General features: G+C 63.4%; 1 protein-coding gene across 4 annotated transcripts in view; it reads left to right on the forward strand.

The window, feature by feature from the left end:
* The window catches only part of PPP6R2 (protein phosphatase 6 regulatory subunit 2), a 55,414-nt gene extending 33,365 nt beyond the window's left edge, over positions 1 to 22,049 (forward strand). For 3 of the 4 annotated variants that reach the window (XM_054570457.1, XM_054570458.1, XM_054570459.1), the window contains 20 exons: positions 2,995 to 3,132; positions 4,058 to 4,123; positions 6,252 to 6,364; positions 6,677 to 6,790; positions 7,807 to 7,933; positions 8,815 to 8,967; positions 13,784 to 13,987; positions 14,374 to 14,438; positions 15,885 to 16,000; positions 16,864 to 16,949; positions 17,168 to 17,248; positions 17,533 to 17,630; positions 18,164 to 18,221; positions 18,361 to 18,485; positions 18,601 to 18,755; positions 19,109 to 19,271; positions 19,359 to 19,447; positions 19,792 to 19,954; positions 21,031 to 21,213; positions 21,295 to 22,049. In XM_054570457.1, coding sequence (XP_054426432.1) covers positions 2,995 to 3,132; positions 4,058 to 4,123; positions 6,252 to 6,364; positions 6,677 to 6,790; positions 7,807 to 7,933; positions 8,815 to 8,967; positions 13,784 to 13,987; positions 14,374 to 14,438; positions 15,885 to 16,000; positions 16,864 to 16,949; positions 17,168 to 17,248; positions 17,533 to 17,630; positions 18,164 to 18,221; positions 18,361 to 18,485; positions 18,601 to 18,755; positions 19,109 to 19,271; positions 19,359 to 19,447; positions 19,792 to 19,954; positions 21,031 to 21,213; positions 21,295 to 21,409 — 2,412 coding nt within the window. In that variant the 3' untranslated portion in view covers positions 21,410 to 22,049. Of the gene's footprint in view, positions 1 to 2,994; positions 3,133 to 4,057; positions 4,124 to 6,251; positions 6,365 to 6,676; positions 6,791 to 7,806; positions 7,934 to 8,814; positions 8,968 to 13,783; positions 13,988 to 14,373; positions 14,439 to 15,884; positions 16,001 to 16,863; positions 16,950 to 17,167; positions 17,249 to 17,532; positions 17,631 to 18,163; positions 18,222 to 18,360; positions 18,486 to 18,600; positions 18,756 to 19,108; positions 19,272 to 19,358; positions 19,448 to 19,791; positions 19,955 to 21,030; positions 21,214 to 21,290 lie in introns of all 4 variants that reach the window. The other variant, XM_054570460.1, reaches the window with a different exon arrangement.
* Positions 22,050 to 22,275: the final 226 nt, after the last annotated feature.

A 22,275-nucleotide genomic window follows, 5' to 3' on the forward strand; every position in this document is an offset into this window, starting at 1 on the left:
TTTTGGCTGCTTTGTCACTGTCTGTAACTGCCATCTTTAGGCCACTTACAGTTAATGTCATTATTGGTAGGTCAGGGCTTATCGCTGCCATTTTATGTGTAGTTTTTCTGTTTATTCCCACTATTTTTCATTTCTTCTGATTTTTTTTCTGCCTCCTGTGGGTCACTTGACCATTTACCTTTTCTCAGTTTGATTTTTCTGTCGTGTTTCTCAGTATCTCTCTGTAGGTTTTCGCGGCAGCCGATTGCACGTCCCTGACCCGGACGCCTGCGGTCGGCCTGAGCCGGGTCGGCCTGAGCCGGTTCGGCCCCAGCAGCAGAGGCGGCAGCCCCCGTCGCTCCGCTTCCTGCCCCGCCTTTCGTGTTTCCCGTCTCCTTATTCCAGCTGTTCCGTGCGTTTCTGTGCTAGAGGGTTGCGGGTCTAGTTTGCATCCCCCTCGTAGCTGATGAGGATGAGCACCTTTTCCTACGGTGACTGGCCTCTGGGTATTTTCTTCTGTGAAGTCTGTTGTCCATTTTCTGTGAGGCTGTCTCTTCGTTTTTTGGATTTTTTTTAATTTCTAGGAATTCTCTCTATTTTGTGGATACAAGTGTGTAGTCAATTTTCATGTTGCAGACACCTTTCCCACTCTGGCTTGCCTTTCTATTTTACTCTTCTAATGGGCAGAGGTTCTGATTTTCATGTAGTCCAGTTCAAAATTCTTCTTATTTATGGTTGGTGTGTTGTTGTTGTTGAGAAAACTTTGTCTACCTCAAAATCATGAAGATATTCTTCTGTAGTATCTTTTAAAGACTTTAATTTTTTTAACTTTTAAAGATTGTATTTATTTATTTTTAGACAGAGGGGAAGGGAGGGAGAAAGAGAGGCAGAGACACGTCAGTGTGTGTTTGCCTTTCCCAGGACCCCCACTGGGGACCTGGCCCGCAGCCCAGGCCTGCGCCCCGACGGGGGATCCAACCGGCGGCCCCTTGGCTTACAGGCCGGTGCTCAGGCCTCCGAGCCCCGCCAGCCGGGGCCAAACTGTATTGCTCCACCTTTCATACTGCCACCTGGAATCGATTCTTGTAAATGACACGGTTGAAGTACTTTCTAAAAATATGCGTATTCAGCTGACCCAGCACCATTCGTTGGTACGGCCCTCCCCCCCCGGGGGCCTCCCGGAGGCCCCCGCACCCGTCCGGCGACGGCGGGCGGCCGTGCCCGCCTCTGGCCTGCAGTCCCCCGCCGTCCGTGGGAACCGCTCTCCCGGAGCTGCTGGGGCGTCGGTCTTGATATCTGGTAGCGTTGGTCCTCTCGCTGCTGTTTTCTTCAAGATCGTTTTTACTATTTTTTTTGCCTTTTGCGTTAGTTTAGAATTAGCAGATTTTAGGATAAGTTTGTCAGTTTCCACATTCTTCCCTGTCCCTCTCCCCCAAAAAACAAAGCACTGACATTTTGATAAGGCTTGTGTGGACCGCAGGTCCAGGTTGACAAAATACGGCCCACAGGCCAAACCCGCCTGTCACCTCTTTTGTTGTAAATGACAATCGACCGGCGCACGGCCCCTCCTGCTTGTTTACGTGTCGTGTGTCCCCGTGACAGAGCCGGTGACAGAGCCGGTGACAGCGGCGCAGCTCGGCCGCTGGGCTTCCGTCAGTGTCGCTTCCCTGGCGGCCGCAGCCTCACGCACCTTTCCTTAGGGTCACTCTGAGGTAGTTGATGCTTTCATGTGTTTCTAGACAACATCTTTTCTGTTAAAATGGTTAGTGAGGTGCGTGCCGATCTGCGTCTGTAATGCCCTAGGCGGGTTTTCAGATCGAAGGTCCGCTGCCCGTCCACGACGACCTGGGCCGTGTCCTCGCGCTGTGTCCCTGGAGGCTGTGTGGGAGGCGGGCGTCCCTTCTCTTGCCACGTTCGGTCGCGCTCTCGAAGGCCAGCGGGGCCTGGAGGGGTCTCGCGGGAGGCAGGTTGCGTGTCTTTTGATGCTCTAGGCTGTTCAGGACTTTCATTTCTTCCCATCAGTTTAGGTGAGTATATTTTGCAAGGAAACTTCTTATTTTTCTGAATTTACGAAAATGGCAGGAAGTCCCTAATAACCCCCCGTACCGGCCTGCGTGTCCGTAGGGCCTGCAGTGACGCTCGTGTTTTATTCCCGCTCGTCTTTCTCTCACCTCAGACAGCCCCCCCTTCTCTCTCACTTGCGCCCCTCCCCCCTCCCCAGTGTGAGTGTGGCCAAGGCCCCCAGCTGGCGGTTCTCTTCCCTGCCCGCACTGTTCCCGGCGGGGGCTGGGCGTGCAGGCGCTGCGTGTCTGGCTGGGCTGAGCGGAGCTGGACGCAGCCCAAGATGCAGCCCAGGAGGGGCCTGCCGGCTGCCTCCGCCACCCGCACTCCCGCCTGCGGCCGCCTCCCGCTCTACCCGCCCCCGGTGCCGGGTGCTGCGCCCGCTCCCCGTGGCTTCACGCTTCACGCTTCACACTCAGCTGTTCTCGCCTCCTTGGCGCTGGTCACCCGCCTGCTGCACATCGGTGCCTCTTCTTTCGCAAACCTTGGTCCTGGCTCCACTCAGCCGCTCCCAGAGCTGCGGGTGCCCAGCTGTCATGTGTGCTCTCTGCTCTCTGGGTTGGCATCCCAGGTCCAGCGGTGGTCACCCGTGACTGTCATCTGCTGTCTCTGCTCTGTCCAGGCCGGTCATTGCTGTTGTGTCCCGAGGGCTGCTGTCCACGGCAGCCTGTGTGGCCTCGCTGGGGCCCTTTGTGTGCCTTTCTCGCAGAGGCTCACCTGCAAGCACACCTGCCAGCCTGGCCCCCCCCCCCGCACTGCCCCCCGCAGCCTCTGGGATGGTCTTGTGTGCGGGCCCCGGCCGGTCCTGGCAGAGGTCTCTCACGGCTGCGTTAGGTCTTCCCGTTATTCCTGCTTAACGTAATTGAAAATGAATTTCTCTCCTGAGGGTTCTTTGGGGGGCACCTGCTGGTGTCAGGGTCTGTCCCCGTGGCTTACCTGGGTGTTTGACTTCAGGTGATTGTGTTCCTAAAGAAGAAAGACACGTTCATCAGCCTGGTCCTGAAGCACCTCGGCACCTCGGCCCTCATGGACCTGCTGCTGCGCCTGGTCAGCTGCGTGGAGCCCGCTGGGCTGCGGCAGGAAGTGCTGCGGGTGAGTGTGCGGGCCCCGCCCGCGGAGCCGTGCCGTCCGGTGTGCCTGCAGACGCGGCGCCGCCGGGCACCCCCAGCTCCCCCGGCCCTGGCGTCCCCCCCGTCGGGGTCATCGGGGCTCTTGGCACGGCTCGCACCCCGGGCCGGTCCGCGCTCGCCCCCTCGTCCTCGTCCGTCGAGCAGCAGGAAGCAGAGCCGCTCCCCCCCCCCCGACACTCGGGCCTCTGCTCTGTGGAGAAGCAGAAACGACTTCCCTCACCGTCCGCCCAGCCTAGCCCCGCGGCCGCAGGCAGGAGCTCGCTGGGCTGCCCTGTGCCGGCCTGGACGGGCAGGGGCGCGCGAGCTGTCACGGGCGCCGTGCAGGGACCACAGCGGCTGCCATTGGCCCTGGAGCACAGGCACGCGTCGGCCCTGACTGGCGTGGGCCGCGGGAGGGGCGGCCCACAGCTCCTGGGAGCCGGGGACAGTGGTCCTCAGGGTGGCAGCGCTCAGTCTTAGGGCAGTGACCGCAGCACTGGGGAACCTTCCCAGGAGGAGTCGGTCGCACCCGCCGGCAGCCCCGGGGCTCCACCCCGCGCGGGGGGCCCGCGTGACCCAGGGCCCTGCTGGCCCTGACGTCCCCGGAGCAGAGGCTGAGCTGGGCCAGCGCAGGGAGGGCCCCGGTGCTCACGCGGTTCCCTAAGGACAGCGCGCGCGCGCGTCAGAGCTCCTGCTCCGCTAGGGAACAGGACGGTGTCTCCCTGCTTCGCAAACCTTGGGTCCCTCCAGAATCCGGTCTCTGCTGTTCTTTCTGGCTCTGGCTGGGCACGCAGTCAGGCACAGAACCGGCCGTGGGACCCGGCGCCTGGGTCTCTGCTGCGCGGAGGGCTCTTTTCCAGACAGTCAGAAGCGAGCGGAGTCATCGACGGGCCTCTCTTCCCTTTCAGTGGCTCAACGAAGAGAAGATCATCCAGAGGCTGGTGGAGCTGATCCACCCGGGTGAGGATGAAGATGTGAGTAGGGCACCCACCAGGCCGCTGCCCAGGAGCCCCTCGCCTGGGCTGTTGGACAGCGCCCTCTGCTGTCGTCTGGGGGCAAGTCGGTCCTGTCCTCAGATGAGGGCTAGGGACACACTTTTCTTTCTTTATTTAATCAAGCCCTGACTTCTAGGCTTTTCTTTTTTTAACTAAAAAATAATGCATATATATTATAAAAAACAACTGATCCGAATTGTACTAGTTTTCCATGGTTGAGTAACAAACTACTCCAAAACTTAACTGCTCATAACAAGTTGGTTTTTTTAAATGCTCTCCCAAGGATTTGTTTATTGATTATAACGAAAGAGGAAGGGCTGAGGGGAGAGAGACACAGCAATCAGTTGCCTCCTGTACGTGCCCATCCTGGGACTGAACCCGCAACCTTTTAGTGTAGGGGAAAACGCTCCACCTGCTGAGTCACCAGGCCGGCCACAAGTATCTTTAATGTGTTTCTGTAGGTCAGGGTCCAGATGTGGCCTCGCAGGCTCTCTGCCCAGGACCTCGCGGGTGCTCAGGCCTCAGCTGGGGGGGCTCGCTGCCGGGGCTGCCCTCAGCCCCGTGCCCCGGGGGCCGCCGCTCCCCAGAGCAGCCCGCAGCCTGGCGCTGGCCTCCCTCGGAGAGAGCAGCGGCGGGGGCGGGGGTCATTCTCCCGCAAACCCCCCTGGGAGGGAGTGTCCGCACTGTGGGGGTCCGCTCCCCGGAGGGCGCCGCTCGCTCCGGCCTGTTCGCGTCCGAGGGGCCGGGTGCCGAGGGGGAGGGCGCTGGAAAGGAGCCCCGCGGCCCCCAGGGAAGCTTGTGGGGGCGATGGGCTTCCTGTGCCGGCCCCTCCCGCCCTGTGACGGCCACCGTGGAGTGTTTGTGGCACTTCCTGATAGGCCTTTTCTCCACGTGACCGGAGAGGCGCGCTGTCCTCAGCAGTTTGGACAGCAGCAGTGCCGCCTCCCGTCTGAGCCGTAGCTGCTCCCAGGCCTCTCCGCTCTCTGCTCCCGTCACCCCGGGCCGGTGTCCGTGCCTCCCGGGCCCCTGTGAGTGTGGGCAGGGGGCCCCGCCGGCCACCACAGGCCCACAGGCAGGCGCGAGGCCGCAGAGCCGGCCTGGCCGCCGTCGCCCCTGAGAGGGCGGCGCAAGCCCTCCCCGGAGCCCCGCGGCGCCCAGCGAGGGCGGCGGCTCCCCACAGGGGCCCGGCTGAGCCTCTGGTTGCGCTCGCCTGGCCCGAGGGAAAGCCCGACTGGGCCGGCGGGCGCACTGAGCCTGGTTCCCCATTTTCACGTGGTTCCCGGTTCCCTGAAAGGTGCGCCCTTTGTTTTCTCTGTGGCAATGTTTGTTTTCTCATGAGCTCACAGGATTCATTCTTTTGGTAGCTCCTTGTTAGCGTACAGTACAGTATTGGGCCGTGGCTGGCGTGGCCCAGTGGTTGGGTGTTGTCCCACAAACCACAAGGTCGCCGGTTCAGTTCCTGGTCAGGGCCCCGGCCTGGGTTGCAGGCTGGGTCCCCGGTTGTGGGGGCGTGAGAGGCAACCAGTCGACGTTTCTCTCTCATATGGATGTTTCTTTCCCTGTCTCTCTCCTTCCCTTCTCCTCTCTCTGAAGTCAGTGAGCGTGTCCTCGGGGGAGGACAATCAATCAATCAGTCAATCAATAAGTAAATAAAAAGGAGTCAGCTGGACTACATAACCCTGCAAAAGACCCAGGTGGCTCAGCTGGTTAGAGTGTTGTCCCGACACACCAAGGTTGCAGGTTTGATCCCTGGTCAGGGCCCGTAGAAGAATCAACCAGTGAATGCCTCAGTAAGCAGAACGACAAATCGATGTTTCTCTCTCTAAACTCAATCTATGAAATAAGTAAGGAAATAAGGTAAAATACGTGGTCACTTGCAGTGTAGCTCAGCAGCGGTCCTGGGCAGCATGGAGCCCCTTGGGCTCAGGAAGCCAGTGCCGCCGCCGGAGTCTGAGCAGAGCTGCCCGCCCCGCCCCCCGCGCCGGGACAGCAGACCAGGCACCAGGGCGCGACCTGGCGGAGGCAGCGCCGCCGCTCTCGGGGATCGAGCAGCGGGCTCCCCCGAGGCCTTCAGGCCCAACACGGTGCGGTCTCCCTGTCTTTGCAGCGGCAGTCCAACGCTTCTCAGACTCTCTGCGACATCGTCCGGCTGGGCAGGGAGCAGGGCGGGCAGCTGCCGGAGGCCCCGGAGCCGGACCCCCTCCTCTCAGTGCTGGAGTCGTGAGTGCTGGCCAGGGCGCGGGCGGGCCTGGCCGGTGGGTGGCGCTGGCCTCTTTCTGAGTCGCGAGGACATCTCCGAGCCCTGCTCTGAGCCCCGGCAGACACAGCCACCTCCTCCGAGTCACACTCTGACGGGCCGGCCGTGAAATGCTCGCCCCAACCCAGACTCACGCCGACGGGCCTGTTCTCATGGGCGGGGCCTCCAGGCAGGCGCTGCGCGTCCGCGCTGGCAGAGCGCCTCCACCGGGAGGGGAGACCGTCCTTTCTGTCCGCAGCTGCTCCGCGTGGCGGTGACCCGTGTGTGTCTGACAGGCAGGACTGCGTGGAGCAGCTTCTGAGGAACATGTTTGATGGAGACCAGACCGAGAGCTGCCTCGTCAGTGGGACTCAGGTGTTGCTGGCCTTGCTGGAGGCGCGGCGGGCTGGGTGAGCGCCCCTCCCAAGGAGAGCCCTGCATGGCGGCGGGGCGGGGGCGGGGCGGGGCGGGGGGCGCGGCGGGCGGGCTCCGGCGCCATCCAGCGTGCTGTGTTCTTCACTGGCTTTCGGTTGTGCCCCTAACCCTGTGGGTAGACTCTGCTTGTTGGAAAGGCACGTCCGAGGCTGTGCCAGTCCCTTTGGCCCAGCCGTCGGCCACAGTCCCAGCTCGGCCTGAGGCTGCCCCCATGGCCCGCCCGCAGAGGGCTCGTTGACAGGTCTGCGGAGCAGGGGTGGTTGGTGGGCCCTCACACCCTGCCCCAGGGAGTGTCTTTGTGTCAGACGGACTTCAGGGGGGCCCGGCACTGACAGCTTCTGTTTTAAAAGAAAGAACGAACAAGAAAATGACAGATTGGCTTAACTTTGGTAGTAAGATTATTGGTTTCTCTCTTTCTTTCTTTCTCTCTCTCTTTCTCTGATACCAGTACATATGCATTAGTTTTTTACCTAAAGAGAGAATTACAACGCTGTTGTGACTTTCTCCAGTTAAGCAGCCAGAACATTGGGCTTGCACCTTCACGAACGCGGGGAGCCCAGGCTCTTTTGCAGGCGGCGGGGCCGCTGCGGGGGGGGCAGCGTAACCCTGAGGGGACCCCAGCCAGCCAACCCTTTTTCCTGTGGTGGCCGTGCAACACTTTTATAGTTGAGTCTAAGAGGAGTGAGCTTGGAAAAGCCGGAGGGCCGGTCCTGCCTCCTGTTTCTCAGCCGAGAGGCAGGGCAGCTGTGGATCTTTTCAGGACGGGGGTCGGGGGAGGCAGGGGTGTGGCGCCCCCAGCCGGCCTGGGGCCGCGTGCGGCGGCGCTCTGGGCTGTCGCCTGTGGGCCTGTCCTGAAGGCCACGGGTGCCTCTGTGCCCTGTGCCAGTCGCCACCCCACTCCGGAGACGATAGGTGGGGGCGTTGGACAGGTGGGTGGGACGTGACAGAGGCCTGGGCGTGTCCCTGTCTCCATCTGCTCCCTCGTCCACAGGACAGAGGGCCTGGTGGACTCCTTTTCTCAGGGACTGGAGAGGCCGTGCGCCGTCAGCAGCGGCGTCCTGCACGGCATCGAGCCGCGGCTGAAGGACTTCCACCAGCTCCTGCTCCACCCGCCCAAGGTCAGGACCTCGGACCAGCAGAGCGGCTCATGGTCTCCCCGGGACGGGGAACGCCCTCCCGCTGCAGTTCCCTGACCCCGACTCGGGCACCACCGGGCAGATGCCAGAGACCTGCTGTCCGGGCCCCGCCTGCTGGGTGGCCGTCTGTTCTTAGGGGAAGCCTGGGGGTCGGACGTCCCGCCCCCGCCAGGCGACTCCTGCTCTCTGAGATGGGTCATCTGAGGACCCGAGTTCCTGTTGGCCTGGCCTCTGAGTCAGGGGCACCCAGCCAAGGGCGGGGTCCCAGCGGAGGCCCCCCGCCCAGCTCAGCAGCTTGCAGGGGCTCCCTCCCTCCCCGCCACCCAGCCCAGCTCAGCCCCTCCCCCAGTCTCAGCCATTTCCTCTCCGTGGCACTTCCCCTTAGCACCCCCAGGATCCAGCCTACTGTTTCATCTGTCAACTCACTCATTGTCAGCCTCCCTCCTAGGGGAGCAAGCTTCCCAAAGGCAGGGGTTCTGGAACGTTCCATTAATGAAAAGGTGGGCGCGTTAGGCTGCGCATGCGGGATCGCAACGGACCCGGGTGCAGCCCGGCAAGCCCAGCCCTGCCGTCAGTCTCTCCCAAGGGGGCCTACAGGCACCCGCTGAGTGCCGGCCGCGGCTCGCGCGCACGGCCCCGCGCCAAGGCGCACGCCCTGTGGCTGGCAGGCCGAGCCCAGCGCGCCCTGGGCCCCTCACGCACTCTGTGACCCGCCTTCCTCTCGCAGGCGGGGCTGCCTTGAGGAAGCCCCACTCCCTCCTCCCCAAGCCGTGCCTGTCCCGGGGCGGCAGCCCTGGCCCTTGAGCCGCGGCCACGCGGCGCTGGGCTGCTAGGCTCCAGGGGCGGCGCTTCTGTGTTGGCAGAGAAGAGCGGTCCTGACCACCATCGGTGTGCTGGAGGAGCCGCTGGGCAACGCCCGCCTGCAGGGCGCCCGCCTCGTGGCCGCCCTGCTGCACACCGACACGCCCAGCATCAACCGGGAGCTCTGCCGGCTCAGCACCCTGGGCTTGCTGCTGGTGAGTGGGGGCCCCGCCCCGCCCCGCCCTGGCCGGCGGCGGGCACACCCGCGAGGACCCGCCCTCGAGCCCGTGGGAGCCACCTCCATTCTGCAGACACCCCCAGTGGCCTGAAGGGCGCCTCGGCTCTGAGCAGAGGGGCGGGCGGGCCGGAGGGGGTGCTGACGGGGGCGGGCGTCGCTGAGGCTCTGAACGTGCCCCCCCCCCCGGCGGCCGTGGCCCGGGCGTCTCCTCAGCTGTGCCCTTGGGCCTCTGCTCCCGCGGGCAGAGATCTCTTTGCTCTTAAGCCGTGGCCCCAGCGGGAGGCAGCCGCCGGACGGGGCCTGGAGGCCTGGCGCACGCGAGTCCGTCCAGCGTTGGGAAGCGGCAGCGGGTTAGGGGAGACCGCCTTTCCTTTCCACCTCCTAGGAAAATTCTCACTCTTTTCCACCCCCTTTGCTACTTTTATTGTGAGAAAAAAACCAATAACCTAAAATTTACCGGTTTAATCGCTTTTAAGTGCACAGTTAATTCAGCGGCATTAAGTACGTTCGCAGTGTGTACGACCATCCCACTGTCTGTGGGCAGAGCCCGCCTGTCTGCGCACGCAGAAGCGCTGGCGGTCGAGCAGTCGGTCCCCACGCACGTCCCCGGGCCCCAGTGCCCGTCTCTGAGTGCAGCTGCTCTGGGCCCTCACGTGCGGGGTCATGCAGTGTCTGGCCTTTTGTGTCGTGCGTATTCACCGAGCATAACGGTGTCAAGGTTCATCCATGTGGTAGCAGGTGTCAGAGCTTCCTTCCTTTGTGTGGCTGAATAATTTTCCGTTGTACAGAGCGAAACATTTTGTTTATCCAGTCGTGAGCTGATGGATGCCGGGGCCGCCTCTGCCTCCTGGCGTTGGGCATAGTGCCGCTGTGAACGGGGACGCAGAGTCCCCGCTCGAGTCCCCGCCTTCACTCCTTCTGAGCACACACCCAGCAGTGGAACTGAGGGGTCACATAGTAACTGTTCAGCCTTGTGAGGAACCAGCTGTTTGCCACATTGGCTACATGCTTTTACGTTCCCACTAGCAATACAGGACGGTTCCGACTTTTCCACACGCTCACCAAAATCTGTTTTTCGTTTTTCTGTGATAGCCGCCGTCATCATGGTTGTGAAGTGGCCTCTTGGGCTGGTTTTGGTCTGTGTCTCCCTAACGAGTAGGGACGTGGAGCATCTTCCCATGTGCTTTTGTTGGCCCCTTGTGTATCTACTTTGGACAGTTGTCCAAGTCCTCTGCCCATTTTTGAATCAGGTTATATGATACTGTGTTTGTTTATTTTTGAGGTATAAATTTCTTTATGTATTCTAGATAAAGGTTTTATCAGATACATGAATTTCTCTCATTCTGTGGGTTTTCTTTTCATTCTCTTGTTTGACGCATAAGAGTTTTTAATGAAGTCCAATTTATCTGCTGATGTCATACTCAAGAAATCATTGCCAAATCCACTGTCATGAAACTACTCCTATGTTTTCTTTTAAGAGTTTTATAATTTTAGCTCTATCAGGTCTTCAATCCATTTTGAGTTAATTTGTATACGAGGTCTGTTCAGAAAAAGTCCAGCCATTGTTAAAATCATGAGAATGGTTTGTGCGACATCCATGTAATCTGGCCCCTGAGGAGAGTGGACTGGAATGTGCATGGTGAACAGGGAAGACTTCACTGTACCGGTCAGTGGGGGTGGCAGGCACCATTGAGTGAGCACGTGTGCTGTGTGGCCGTCGCATTCAAAATGACTGAGCGAGTAGAGCAACAAATCTGCATCAAATGTTGTGTGCAGCGTGAAAATCCCTCCACGGAAACTATTCAGATGATTCAGGCGGCTTTCAGGGACGATGGAATGGGTTCATCGCAAAGAAAAGTGTGGCACAGACACTTTGAAGCTGTTCAAGAATCTGCTGAAAGTGGTCCACGTTCTGGAAGGCCAACAATAGGCAGACACCTGAGAATGTTGAACATGTACAGGCTGCAACCACCAGAGATCGGCGACCCAGCTGACTCGGCCCCCACAGCCCAGACTGGTGCCCAGCAACTTCTGGCTTTTCCAAAAACTGAAATCACCTTTGAAAAGGAAGAGATTTCAGATCGTCAGTGAGATTCAGGAAAATACAATAGGGCAGCTGATGGTGGTTCCAACAAAGGATTTTGCAGGGTGTTTTGAGCAGTGGAAGAGATGCTGGGAGAACTGTGTGAGGTCCCAAGATACCGACTTGGAAGGGGTCTGAGGCATCCTTGTCCTGTATACAATGTTTCCTGTATCTTTTTTTTGAAGGATTTTATTTACTTTTACAAAGAGGAGAAAGAAGGGAGAAAAAAATAGAGAGAAGCATCAGAGTGTAAGAGATACCCCTGAAGTGGGGCCCTGGCCTGTATCTTGTATCTTCCTTTATAAATGGATCTGTTGTGTAGTGCATGGCTGGAGACTTTCTGGACAGCCCTCCTATGTAGCATGAGGTAAGGGGCCAACTTCTGTGTGTGGACATCCAGTTCCCCAGCCCCATTTGCTGAAAAGCCTGTCCTTTCTTTACTGAAACGATCATTTCTATATATCTGTCCTCATGCCAGGACCACAGTCTGTCGATTACTGGAGCTTTGTAGCAAGATTTGAACTCAGGAAGCATGAGTCCAACTTTGTTCTTTTTTTTCAAGATTTTGTCTTTTGGGCCCTCACTGGTGTGGCTCAGTTGGTTGGGTACCATCCCACAAACCGAGAGGTCAGTGGTTCGATTCCCGGGCAAGGTACGTGTCTGGGTCTTGGGTTTGGTTCCGGTTGTGGCGTTTAGGAGAGGCAACTAGTTGGTGTTTCTCGCCCTCTCTTTCTCCCTCCCTTCTTCTCTGTGTAAAAATAAATAACTGAAATCTTTAAAAAAATTTTTTGTTGTTTGGGGCTCCTTTGTGATTCCATATGAATTTTAGGGTGGGTTTTTCTATTTCTACAAAAACAAACAACCAACCAACCATTGGGTAGGATTTTGATAGAGATTGTATTACATCTCTAGATCAAACACTTTGGGTAGTATTTTCATCTTGACAAAATTAATTTTCTGATCCATGAACGTGGGTGTCTTTCCATTTATTTAGGTCTTTCATTTCTTTTAGCAGTGTTTTGTAGATTTCAGTGTATTAGTTTTTCACCTCCTAGCATAAATTCATTCCTAAGTATTTTATTTTTGGGGGTACTGTTGTAAATGGAATTATGTTCTTAAATTTTTGGGGATTATTGATTATTAGTGTCTAGAAATGCAACTGATTTTTGCGTGTTGATTTTGTATCTTGGTATTGGTTTATTAGGTCTAACAGTTACGTGAAAGTTGTAGCATTTTTTTCATAGAAGATCACGTCATTCTGGGCAAAGAGGTAACTTTACTTCTTCCTTTCCAGTGCGGATACCTTTTATTCCTTCTTCTTCCCTCGTTGCTCTGGCTGGACTTGGCAGCACTGTGCTGAGCGGGGCTGGATCCTGACCGTAGGGGACAAGTTTCAGTCTGTCGCCATGTGGTGTGGGGTGTGCTGTGGGCTCGTTAGGGATGCCCTTTATCATGTTGAGGAAGTTTCCTTCTACTCCTAGTTTATTAAGTGTTTTCATTTTAAAAAATTGTTGAGTTTTGTCAAGCACTTTTCAGTTTCCGCTGAGATAATTACCTGGTTATTGTCCTTTGGTCAGTGGACACCGACCGGATCGATTGATTGATTTTCGTGTTGAAGTGTCCTCGTGTTCCAGGGGTCGATCCCACTCAGCCACGGTGTGTGATCCACTTAACGTGCTGCTGACTTCATTTTGCTAGTATTTTGTTGAGGATTTTTGCATCAATGTTCATAAAGGACATTGGTCTGTGGTTTCCTTTTCTTGTGATGTCGTTCTGGCTTTGGTGTCAGGGTGATGCCGGCCTTGTTGAAGGAGCTGGGCAGTATTCCTCCTCTTCCGTTTTGGGGAAGAGTTTGCGAAGGGTTGGTGGTGGTAGTTCTTCTTTAAGCGTTTGGAGGGATTCTCCAGTGAGGCCGTCTGGTCTGAGCTTTTCTATATTGGGAGGTGGGTCTGACTGTTGCGCGATGACGCTGCCCGCGAGGTCCCCCAAGGTCGCATCGGCAGGAAGGTGGAGCCAAGACTCGGGGCTGTGTTTCTGCGGGGGAGGGGGACTGCGTCGAGCAGGTGGGCTTTCTGCCTTCACACAGCAGCCATGTCCCTGGTGGGAAGGAGGGGCCCAAACTCACATCCCAGCGGACTCTGCAGCCCCCGCTCCTGCCCTGTCCTCCCTCCCCCGCCCAGCCCCCTCTCCATGTAGGCAGCAGGGTTGGGGACGTAGGCTGCTGTGGCCCCTGCTCCGTGTGAGGTGCCGTGGCCGCAGGGTGCGCGTGGGTTGCGCCCGCAACGCCTCCCTGCTAAGGAGAGAGGCCGAAAGTGAGCTACGTTTGGCGCTGCCTGGGTGCCTGTGCCGGGCGGAGCATTGACACGTATAGGAGGCAGCCGGGCGGTGTTTCCTTCTCACATCAATGTCTCTCTTCCTCTCTCCTTCTCTCCCTCCCTCTCTCCCTAAAATCAATCAGTATATCTTAGGTGCGGATTATAAATACCTGTACGTGAAAGGGAGACGGACAGGTAGAAACCAACAATGAGTTAAGCTTCTCACTCGGAGGCAGAAGGCTGACCTGCAGGTGGCGCGCAGGCGGGAGCAGGGAGCCGGCCCCGGGCCCGGGTCCCCGCAGAGCAGGCGCCCGCAGCCCGCCCAGCCGCCCGCCTCGTCCCGCCACTGTGGGGAGACCCGTCCAGGGACTGTCTTCCGTCCTCTCTTTCCCCAGGACCTGTTTTTCAAGTACACCTGGAATAACTTCCTGCACTTCCAAGTGGAACTGTGCATAGCTGCGATCCTCTCCCACGCTGTCCGGGAGGACAGGGCCGAAGCCGGGGGGCCCGAGAGCAGGGTGGAGCCTCCGCCTGGGAATGGGGGCTCAGGTGCCGCCCAGGCTGCTGCTGGCCACCCCGAGAACACCATGGTGACCCACGTAAGTCCGGCCAGCGTCTGGCGTGTTCCTGCGTGCGCAGCCCCACCCAGACCACGTGGACTCCGACGTGGATGCAGGCCCTCTGGGGCCGGCCCCGTCCCCTGGGCTTTCTCTCCTCACTGTCACCTGACGCGGGCGAGCTGCCCTCCGTGCCCCCGAGAGAGGCGAGCGCGGAGGACGGCCAGGCCGAGAAGCCTTCCTGGGGCTCCGGGCCTTCACACCCTGGGTGCGGTGCGTCCTGGCCTGACGCGCCCCTCCCCGCCCGCTCGCCTGCGAGCGCGCTGCCCCCCTCCAGGCCCCCGGCCCGCCAGCCCCTCAAGCCCCGAGGCCCGGGGAGGGCGGGGTGCGCGCTGCCCCGGGCCCTAACCGGCCTGCCTGTGCCGCAGCTGTTCCAGCAGTGCCGCCTGGTCCAGAGGATCCTGGAGGCCTGGGAGGCCAACGACCACGCGCAGTAAGAGCCCCCGGGTGTTCGAGGGAGAGGCCCGCCGGCTCCCAGGGGCCCTGGGCTGCCCCGGGGGGTCGGCTTTCTAGGAGGGGCCCTGCCACGGCAGGAAGCGGCCACCAGGGAGCCGGGCGGGGCCACGGGCCGGGGCTGGGAGCCCGTCCTGAGCCCACGTTGTGCCCCGAGCGCCCTGTCCGCCAGCCCAGCGCCAGCTGCTTCTCTCCCAAGGGTGCCCAGGCCCCTCCCAGCCCCTCCCCCCGCAGCCCCGCCTGGCCTCTCGCCATGCAAGCAGCTGGGCTCTTCCTGAAACACGCAGGTGGTACCACTCCCACCTGAAAGTCTTGGCCACCGAGGTCCCCCGGGTGGCCTGCAGGGCCCTGACCGCTGCTCTCGGCGTCGTCCCTCATATTCTGCTCTTGCTGAGCCCGCCAGTTTGTGTTTGTCCTCGGACGTCAGCGCCCGGGGTGGGCCGGCGGCTCCCCTGGCCCGGTGCGTGCGGCGCCCAGCGGGGCCCTGCGCGGAGCCTGGTCGTGTACAGCCGGCGCGTTCGTGCCCACCGGTGCTGTGCTCGGGGGGAGCTCGCTGCTGGTGCGAGGGCCTGCGGCCTGCGGCAGGCCCCCGCCCCGTCCCCACTGCCCCCGCGGCCGCGCCTCTTCCCGCGCTCCTGACCCTCCTCCGCTCAGCCCTGGTCCCCGGGCCGGTGCGCTCGCCGCCCACCTCGGCTCCCTCCTTGGGTGTTGCAGGCCCTCAGGGGAGAGCCCGTGGTTGGAATGGGCTCTGTCCACCTCGGTTCCTGTGCTGTTTGTGGACACGCGAACCAGTCATCCAGATGCTCTTCCTGGTTGCCAGGCGGGACCCTGGGCCTGGCCCTACCACCGGGGCGTGTGTGGGGTGGACGGGATGCTGAGCACAGCCACGTGTTCGCAGCAGCATGGGGAGCGGTGGGCAGAGGGCTTGCGGGCCCCCCCCCGCCTAGAGCTCAGTGCGGGAGGCTACACACGGAGCCCGAGAGCCCGAGAGGGGCGGTTCTGGGTCCCGCGGCCGAGCTGGTCTCCCCTGGAGCCGGGACTCGCTCGGTCAGCACTCGCTGCCGGGGTGTGTTTGTGTTTTACTTGTGCATCTTCTGCTCCTGGGCCAGGCGTTCCCCGGGGCGCTGGGCTCCGGGCTGTGCTGGGCGGGGCCCTGGGAGCTGGGATGGCCGGAGCCGTCTGGGTGCAGGTGCGGGGCTGTGGCCCCAGGCAGGCCGCCGGGCAGCAGGGGTGGAGAGGGCCTCACAGGGTGCGTGGGGGTGCGGGCTGTGAACCCCACTGCTGCCCAGTCGTCGGGCTTGCGCAGCGCAGGCGGGCAGGTGCCGTCCCAGTGCCAGGGACCCGCTGGCGAAGCTGTGCGGGGGGCCGGGTGGGCTGGCGGGCCGGGGCCGGGGCCGCCCACCCGCAAGCCGCCCTCCACTTTCAGGGCGGCCGGGGGCATGCGGCGTGGGAACATGGGCCACCTCACCCGGATCGCCAACGCCGTGGTGCGGAACCTGGAGAGGGGCCCCGTGCCGACCCCAGTCGGCGAGGTCATCCGAGGTGAGCCCTGCTTCCGGTGCGGCTGCGTGAGGCTGCCTTGCCCCGCCCGCCCCTGGCTGTGTGGGTGCCGGACCGGACCGTTGGCCTGCCGTCCCGTGGGCATCTCCCCGTGGGTGGGCCTGGGCCCCGGAGACCGTTCTGTGGGGCAGACGTCTGTTTGCGGCACAGGCCTGACTCCAGACGCGAGAGCGGCAGCACCCCGCGCACGGCCCCTGCCGGCCAGGCCTCACGTCTGCCAGGCCTCACGTCTGCCCTCGGCCTGCACTGCACCCGGGGTTTCCTCCAAGTCAGGCTGTGGGGCCGCCCCCGGGAGCCTGTGCCTGGCCCTTCCCGTCTCTTGTGTCCTCGGTACACAGCCTGCAGCCCCGGGGGCTGACCCAAGGAGGCCCCGGGGGGTCTCCGTGTGGCAGCCCCCCAGCCGCGGGGCAAGTGTGAGCCAAGGAAGCTCTGGAGGCAGCAGGGTAGTCCCAGTCTGTGGCCTCCGGACAGGGGTCCGGCCCCCTGGCCCCTGGGCACCCGCGACAAGGGCTGAGGGTCAGGGAGGCCCAGGCTGGGGGTGGCGGGCACATGGGCAGCTCTTGGCCGTGTCTCCCCGCGGTGCTTCCAGGGCGCGAATCTCGGAGGCTCCGACCTCCCCAGAAACACAGATGCCGGCCTGAGTGTGTGCTGCGGCCGGGCCGTCGGCCGCGTCGCTGCCAGAGCCTTGGGCACTGAGTAAATTCAGGTCTCTGGCACCTGCCGAGGTCAGGCTCCGCTCTGGGCCCGCATGACCGCGCGAGGCCCTGAAGGTCCCAGCAGCTCTCGGCCGTCTCCCCAGGGACCCTCCCTGGTGGCCCTGGGGACCCAGCCGCACCCCCTTGCAGGGCTCCCTGCGGAGTGCCGTGGGCGCTGGGAGAGCTTCGTGGAGGAGACGCTGACAGAGACCAACCGCAGGAACGCTGTGGACCTGGTGAGGGCCCGTCCGGCATGCGCTGCGGCCTCTGCCCTGTGGCCGGCCTCGGGCCGGGCCAGTCCGAGTGAGGAACCCCCGGTCCTGCCCGCCGTGTCGGGAGCCCGAGGGTGGCTTCGGAGGCCCAGACCCGGCGCCCAGACCCGGCGCCCGGACCCGGGGGAGCGGGCTGGGCACCGGCCCTGGGGTGCAGGCTCATGCCCGCTCTGTTGCTGCAGGTGAGCACCCACCACCTCCACCCCTCGAGTGAAGATGAGGACATGGAGGGCGTGTTCCCCAACGAGCTGTCCCTCCAGCAGGTGCGTGTGGCTGGGCCCTTCCCCACGACCTTGGCAGCGCCGAGGCCTCTAGGGCACCCCAGACGGCCCCTTCCCAAACTGCCGTGGGGACAGCCCAGGGGACAGGTGCTCACTCTGCCCTGGAGGCACATACATTGATGGGACCTGTGGGGACACGTGGGCGAGTTAAAACTTCAGTGGGCTGTTTGACGTGGCTGCACTTGAGCGTGCGTCGCGAGCGGTCCGTGGAGGGGAGAAGCCGAATCTGAGGCCTGCCCCCGACGCCCGCCCGCCCTCCCTCCCAGGCTTTCTCCGAGTACCAGGTCCAGCAGATGACGGCCACCTTCGTGGACCAGTTTGGCTTCAATGACGAGGAGTTTGCAGACCAGGACGACAGTGTCAAGTGAGCCCCCGGGACCGCACTCGCTGCCCGCCCTGCCCGCCCGGCCGCGCGTCCACACCCAGAGCCTGATCTGTGCTGTCTCCGCCTCCCACCCCCCTCAGTCCTTTCGGAAGGATGGCGTTGGACCCTGCCCAGCGTGACCAGGTCCCAGGCCTGCGGCCGGGCCCTGCCCGGCCCTAGAGGCCATCCCCCCATTTCCTCAGCCGAGAGCCAGGGTGACGCGTGTGGGAGGGCGCAGCTGTGTGCCCCCACAGCCCCCAGAGCCTCCCAGCCCAACAGGGCGCCAGGTGGGAGTCACCCAGGCCGCACCCCCAGAGCCGGAGGGTGTGCACAGGGCGTGGCCCCGCCCGCCAAAAGCCACGCCCCTGGGCTGCCCGGGAGCCCGGCTGGCCTGAGTGCTTGGCTGCCCTCTGCTCGGGGCCGCAGGCCCCCACAGGCCTCCCGCCCAGCCGACCGGCACGCGGAGCACGAGCCCTCATGCGGGGCGCTGCCCCCAGGCGCCGGGGTGCTGAGCGCCTGCGTTGTCCTTGCAGCGCTCCGTTCGACAGGATTGCGGAGATAAACTTCAGCATTGATGCCGACGAGGACAGCGTGAGTCCCCAGCTCGGGGTCGTTGGAGGGGGACAGGCACCGGGGCGGGTGGGCCCCGGGCAGGGGCTGCTCCGAGGGAGCCCCCGGAGGCAGAGGGCCGGGCCTGCGGGGGCCGTGTGGGACGCGGGGGCTCTTGCAGCCGAGCGCGGCTCTGTTCGAGGCCTGCTGCAGCGACCGCATCCAGCCCTTTGACGATGACGAGGACGATGACGTCTGGGAGGACAAGGAGGCTCACTGTGCTGCCCGGGTCTTGGCCAGAGCCAGGTGCGCGGCCCGCCCATCCCTCCTAGCCTGCCTGAGAACCAGGCCCCTGGGCGCGCGGGCACTGGGCCCGGCCCCAGGTGCAATGCCCGCGACCCTAACCGAGCTGCTCCCCCAGGTTCGGGGCCCCTCCCCCCTCGGAGAGCCGCCCGGAGAGCGGCCTGGCGCGTGGAGGCCAGGACGGGAAGGGAGCCCACAGGGATGCAGCTCGGGCAGGGGCTCCTCCGGCGGCTGCCCAGAAGGACGGTCCCCGCGCGGAGGGCGGCTCGGAAGGTGGGCGCTTGGGGTGCCGAGTTCAGGCTGGGCGGGGGACCGGGATGACAGAGTATTGGGTGTCCTGCCTGTGCCTGGTGGGGGCTCCCAGGGACCTGACACCCGCTGAGCTGCGTGAGGTGTTCACAGTATTGAAGGCAGTGGCTTCCCCATGTCCCCAACTGCGAGGACACGGGGCCGGTGGCAGATGCTGTGGTTCGGTCCTCGGCAGCCCCGCAGCCACATCACCCACCAGGCCTGTCGGGAAGGACAGCGCTTCTCGTGGGGCCTCCTGGCTGCACCGGGGCCGGAGGCTCTGAGGGGGCAGCTGCCTTCCGGTCAAGGGCCTGGGCCACTGCGTCTCGCCCTGGCAGGCTCCGCGTGGACGGCGTTCGATGAGCCGGCAAGTCCGACTGCCCCAGCCCCAGGAGCAGCGATGGACGTGGGCTCGGGCGTGTGGGCGGCCGGTGCCCCAAGAGCTGCGGCTCTGGAGGAGCGAGGCTGGGCCAAGTTCGCCGACTTCCAGCCCTTCTGCTGGTAGGGAAGGCAGGGCGGGCCGCCGCCACCTCGCCCGCCCCCGGGGCAGCGCCGCCGGCACCGCCTCAGCCTCGGCTTTGTCCACAGCTCCGAGTCGGGGCCCCGGTGCAGCTCCCCCGTGGACACAGGACGTGGCGACGCCCAGGGTGGCATGAGCCAGGGCCCGGAGAGGACCCGTGAGTCAGAGCAGCTCCGACGGCAGGGCCCCGGGGGCGGGTGGCAAGGCCTAGGGCCACCGCGGGGGTGCGGGTCGGCCCCTGCGTTTGTCTGTGCTGCCGTGACCGCCGCCGCCGCCCCCTGCCGCCGCCTTCCTGGTCCTGTTGCCCCCCGCCGGGCCGCCCCGGCCCTGAGCCCCCATCAGACAGGCTTGGAAACCGTGGGTCAGGGCCACGCAGGAAGCGGGGGGAGCGGGAAGCCACAGGGGAGGACAGCCCCAGGTTTTCAGGCCGAAGTCCTCGTGTGCCCACACGCCACTGGGGCCCCTCCGCCCTCACCAGTGTCCCCGGTCCCTGTCTTGCAGCTGGCCCTGCCCCGCCATGTGCCTGGAACGTGTGTGTCCCCAGGGACGCGCCCCTGGTGGCCTCCAACAGCAACGAGGACGAGCAGGAGGCGGCTGTGGCCTCCCAGGCCGTCAGTGTGGGTCCCGGCCGGGAGGTGCCCCCACCGCCCGCGTGGGCCCCCAGGTGTGCAGGGCTGGGGGGGCGCACGGGGGTCCGGCCGTCCACAGCACTGGCTTGCCCTGGAGCGGGCGGAGCCAGCGGCCTGATGGCCCAGGGGCCCCGTGGAGGGGGGCCGGCGGGGGGGTGCCCCAGGCGAGGGGTGTCGAGACAGCACAGAGGGCCCGAACGCCCCAGCTCTGTGCCGGGTCGGGGAGGGGACGGCACAGGAAGCTGTGTTTTGGAAACTAGGAGGGAGAGGCCGACGAGACCGGGTGGGGATGTGAGGGGGGTGTGGCCAGGCCCCAGCGGGGGCCAGGGAGTAGCCGGAGGACACCGAGGCCGGTGCTCCCTGAGGGGACGGGCGTCCATCGTTTCCGCTGCAGGTGGGGCGGGCTGGCGCCTGGCAGCCCCCCACCCTGGTCCCCATGGGCCTGTGGGGCTGCATGCACCCCCTTGGTGGGGTCCCGCTCTGGCTCATGGCGGGCTCGTTCCTGGGGCCCTAGGTCACGTGCCCTGGCCCTTGGGCTCCTGCCCCAGGGTTTCCTTGAAGAGTCATACAATTCTCAACCTTCCTCCTAATCTCTCCCCTTAAAAACCGACTGGTCTGAAAAGCAGGTTGTCATTCTGAAGGCAGCCTCAGTGTCCTCGGGCCGTCTGCAGGGTCTTGCTGCGCCCATTCTGGCCGGCGTGGGCTTGCGCCTTTCCGAGCCCAGTGGTCCGCAGGCTCCAGTGTGTCTGTTCCTGGTGCTGCCCGACCGCACCGGGCACAGCCCCCTCCCCCTGCCCCCGAGGACCCCCGAGGACACGTCCCGACCCTGCCCGCGCGGGCTCCCGGGGGCCCTTGCGAGGCTGGAGCTGGCATCACTCGGGGGGGCGCGAGTACTGGCCGGGTGTGGGCCACGCTGGGGAGTCCTGGGCGGGGAGGGAGCGTTCCAGGCAGACGCGCAGGAGGGCAGTCGGGGCCAGGCCCGCGGTCCTCCCCAGCAGCGGGGACGGTCGGGTACAGGGCTGGGCTGCCTGGAAGAGGCTGGAGGCCTCGGGGGCGGGCAGGTTGGCGGCCTGGGGCGGCCCAGGCACCTGAGCCCATGCCTGCCACACAGGGCCACCGGCATGCTGCCAGGTCCCGCCTCCCCTGCGCCTGCTGAAGCCACCTCCACCCTGGCTGGGGATGTCCCCCCCGAGACGGCCACCCCCCCAGGGCCCGTGGTGGCCGTCACCTCTGCAGCCACAGGCAGCCCAGCTGTCTCCACAGTGGCCGTTGTGGGGCCAGTGACAAAGGACAGGTGAGCAGGCCGGGCCAGGAGCGGGGTTGGGACGGGCTCCTTGGGCCGTAGGGCTCCAACCCCGTCCTCTTCCGCAGGAAGGCAGACGCAGCGCCGCCCGCAGGAGCCGCCTCCAACGGCCCCGCGTGACGCTGCCGCCCGGCCACGGCGCCCTCAATCGAAAAACTGCCTGGTGATGCAATCTTTTTTAATTTAATTTAATTTTAAAATAAATGCTGCATTGGTAAAGCTGGCAGCTGGACCTAGTTGGACGGCCCAGCTTGCGCCGCTCCTGCCTGATCCCACGCACAGCAATGAGGCTTCAGACGTGCGCTCTGCCCGCCGGGGCCGGGACCGAGGTGCCACGAGGACCGAGGGTGTGCTGGGCGCGGACGCCACGGGCCGCCAGCCGGTTTTTACTGACTTTTTAACCAGCGCAGAAAGAGCCGTGTTTGCACGTTGTACCCAGCTGCGGCGAAGGGCCTCCCCGTCTCGGGACGAATGCTTGTCCAGAGCTGGGCCGGCCGCACGGGCTGTCAGCCGCCCTGTTGCCGTGGGAGCTGGCCTTTGAGCCAGGATGCAAAATTTGACTGCCTTAACAAACCTCTGGGCCTGGCAGGGGCGTCCGGCCCTGGCGCTCCGGTGCGCTGGGCGCCTGGCAGGAGCTGGCCGCGGGCGAGCCAGAGGGGCGGGGGCGGAGGCCGGCCCCAGCGGTGCTGGGCGGGGGCGGGGGCGGCGCCGGTCGGGGCTGGGCCACCGTCCCCGCGGCCCGCAGGGTTGTGTGATGTTGCTCATTTTTAATGTTCTGATGATCTGACAGGGCACCCGAAACCCCAACTCCCAATAAAGTTGTGTTATTCTTACTGACACCCCTGCGCCTAGTTAAGCTGCAGGCCCCGGAGCCCTAACCTGCCGGGGGCAGGGGCAGCACCCGAGCGTCTGCCGGGCCGGGCGGAGTCCTCCCCTCTCCAGCCAGTTGCGCCTGGTGGGCAGTGCGTGGTCCCTGCACGGCCTGCCCAGGGCCCGGGGTCGCCCTGGCAGCCCTCGTGCTGCCGGGACCTTGTCCTGGGAACCCTTTGCTTC

The sequence above is a fragment of the Pteronotus mesoamericanus genome, unplaced genomic scaffold (assembly GCF_021234165.1).
Source record: "Pteronotus mesoamericanus isolate MK-2021 breed Mesoamerican mustached bat unplaced genomic scaffold, CSHL_Meso_final contig_204, whole genome shotgun sequence".
Lineage (NCBI taxonomy): Eukaryota > Metazoa > Chordata > Mammalia > Chiroptera > Mormoopidae > Pteronotus > Pteronotus mesoamericanus.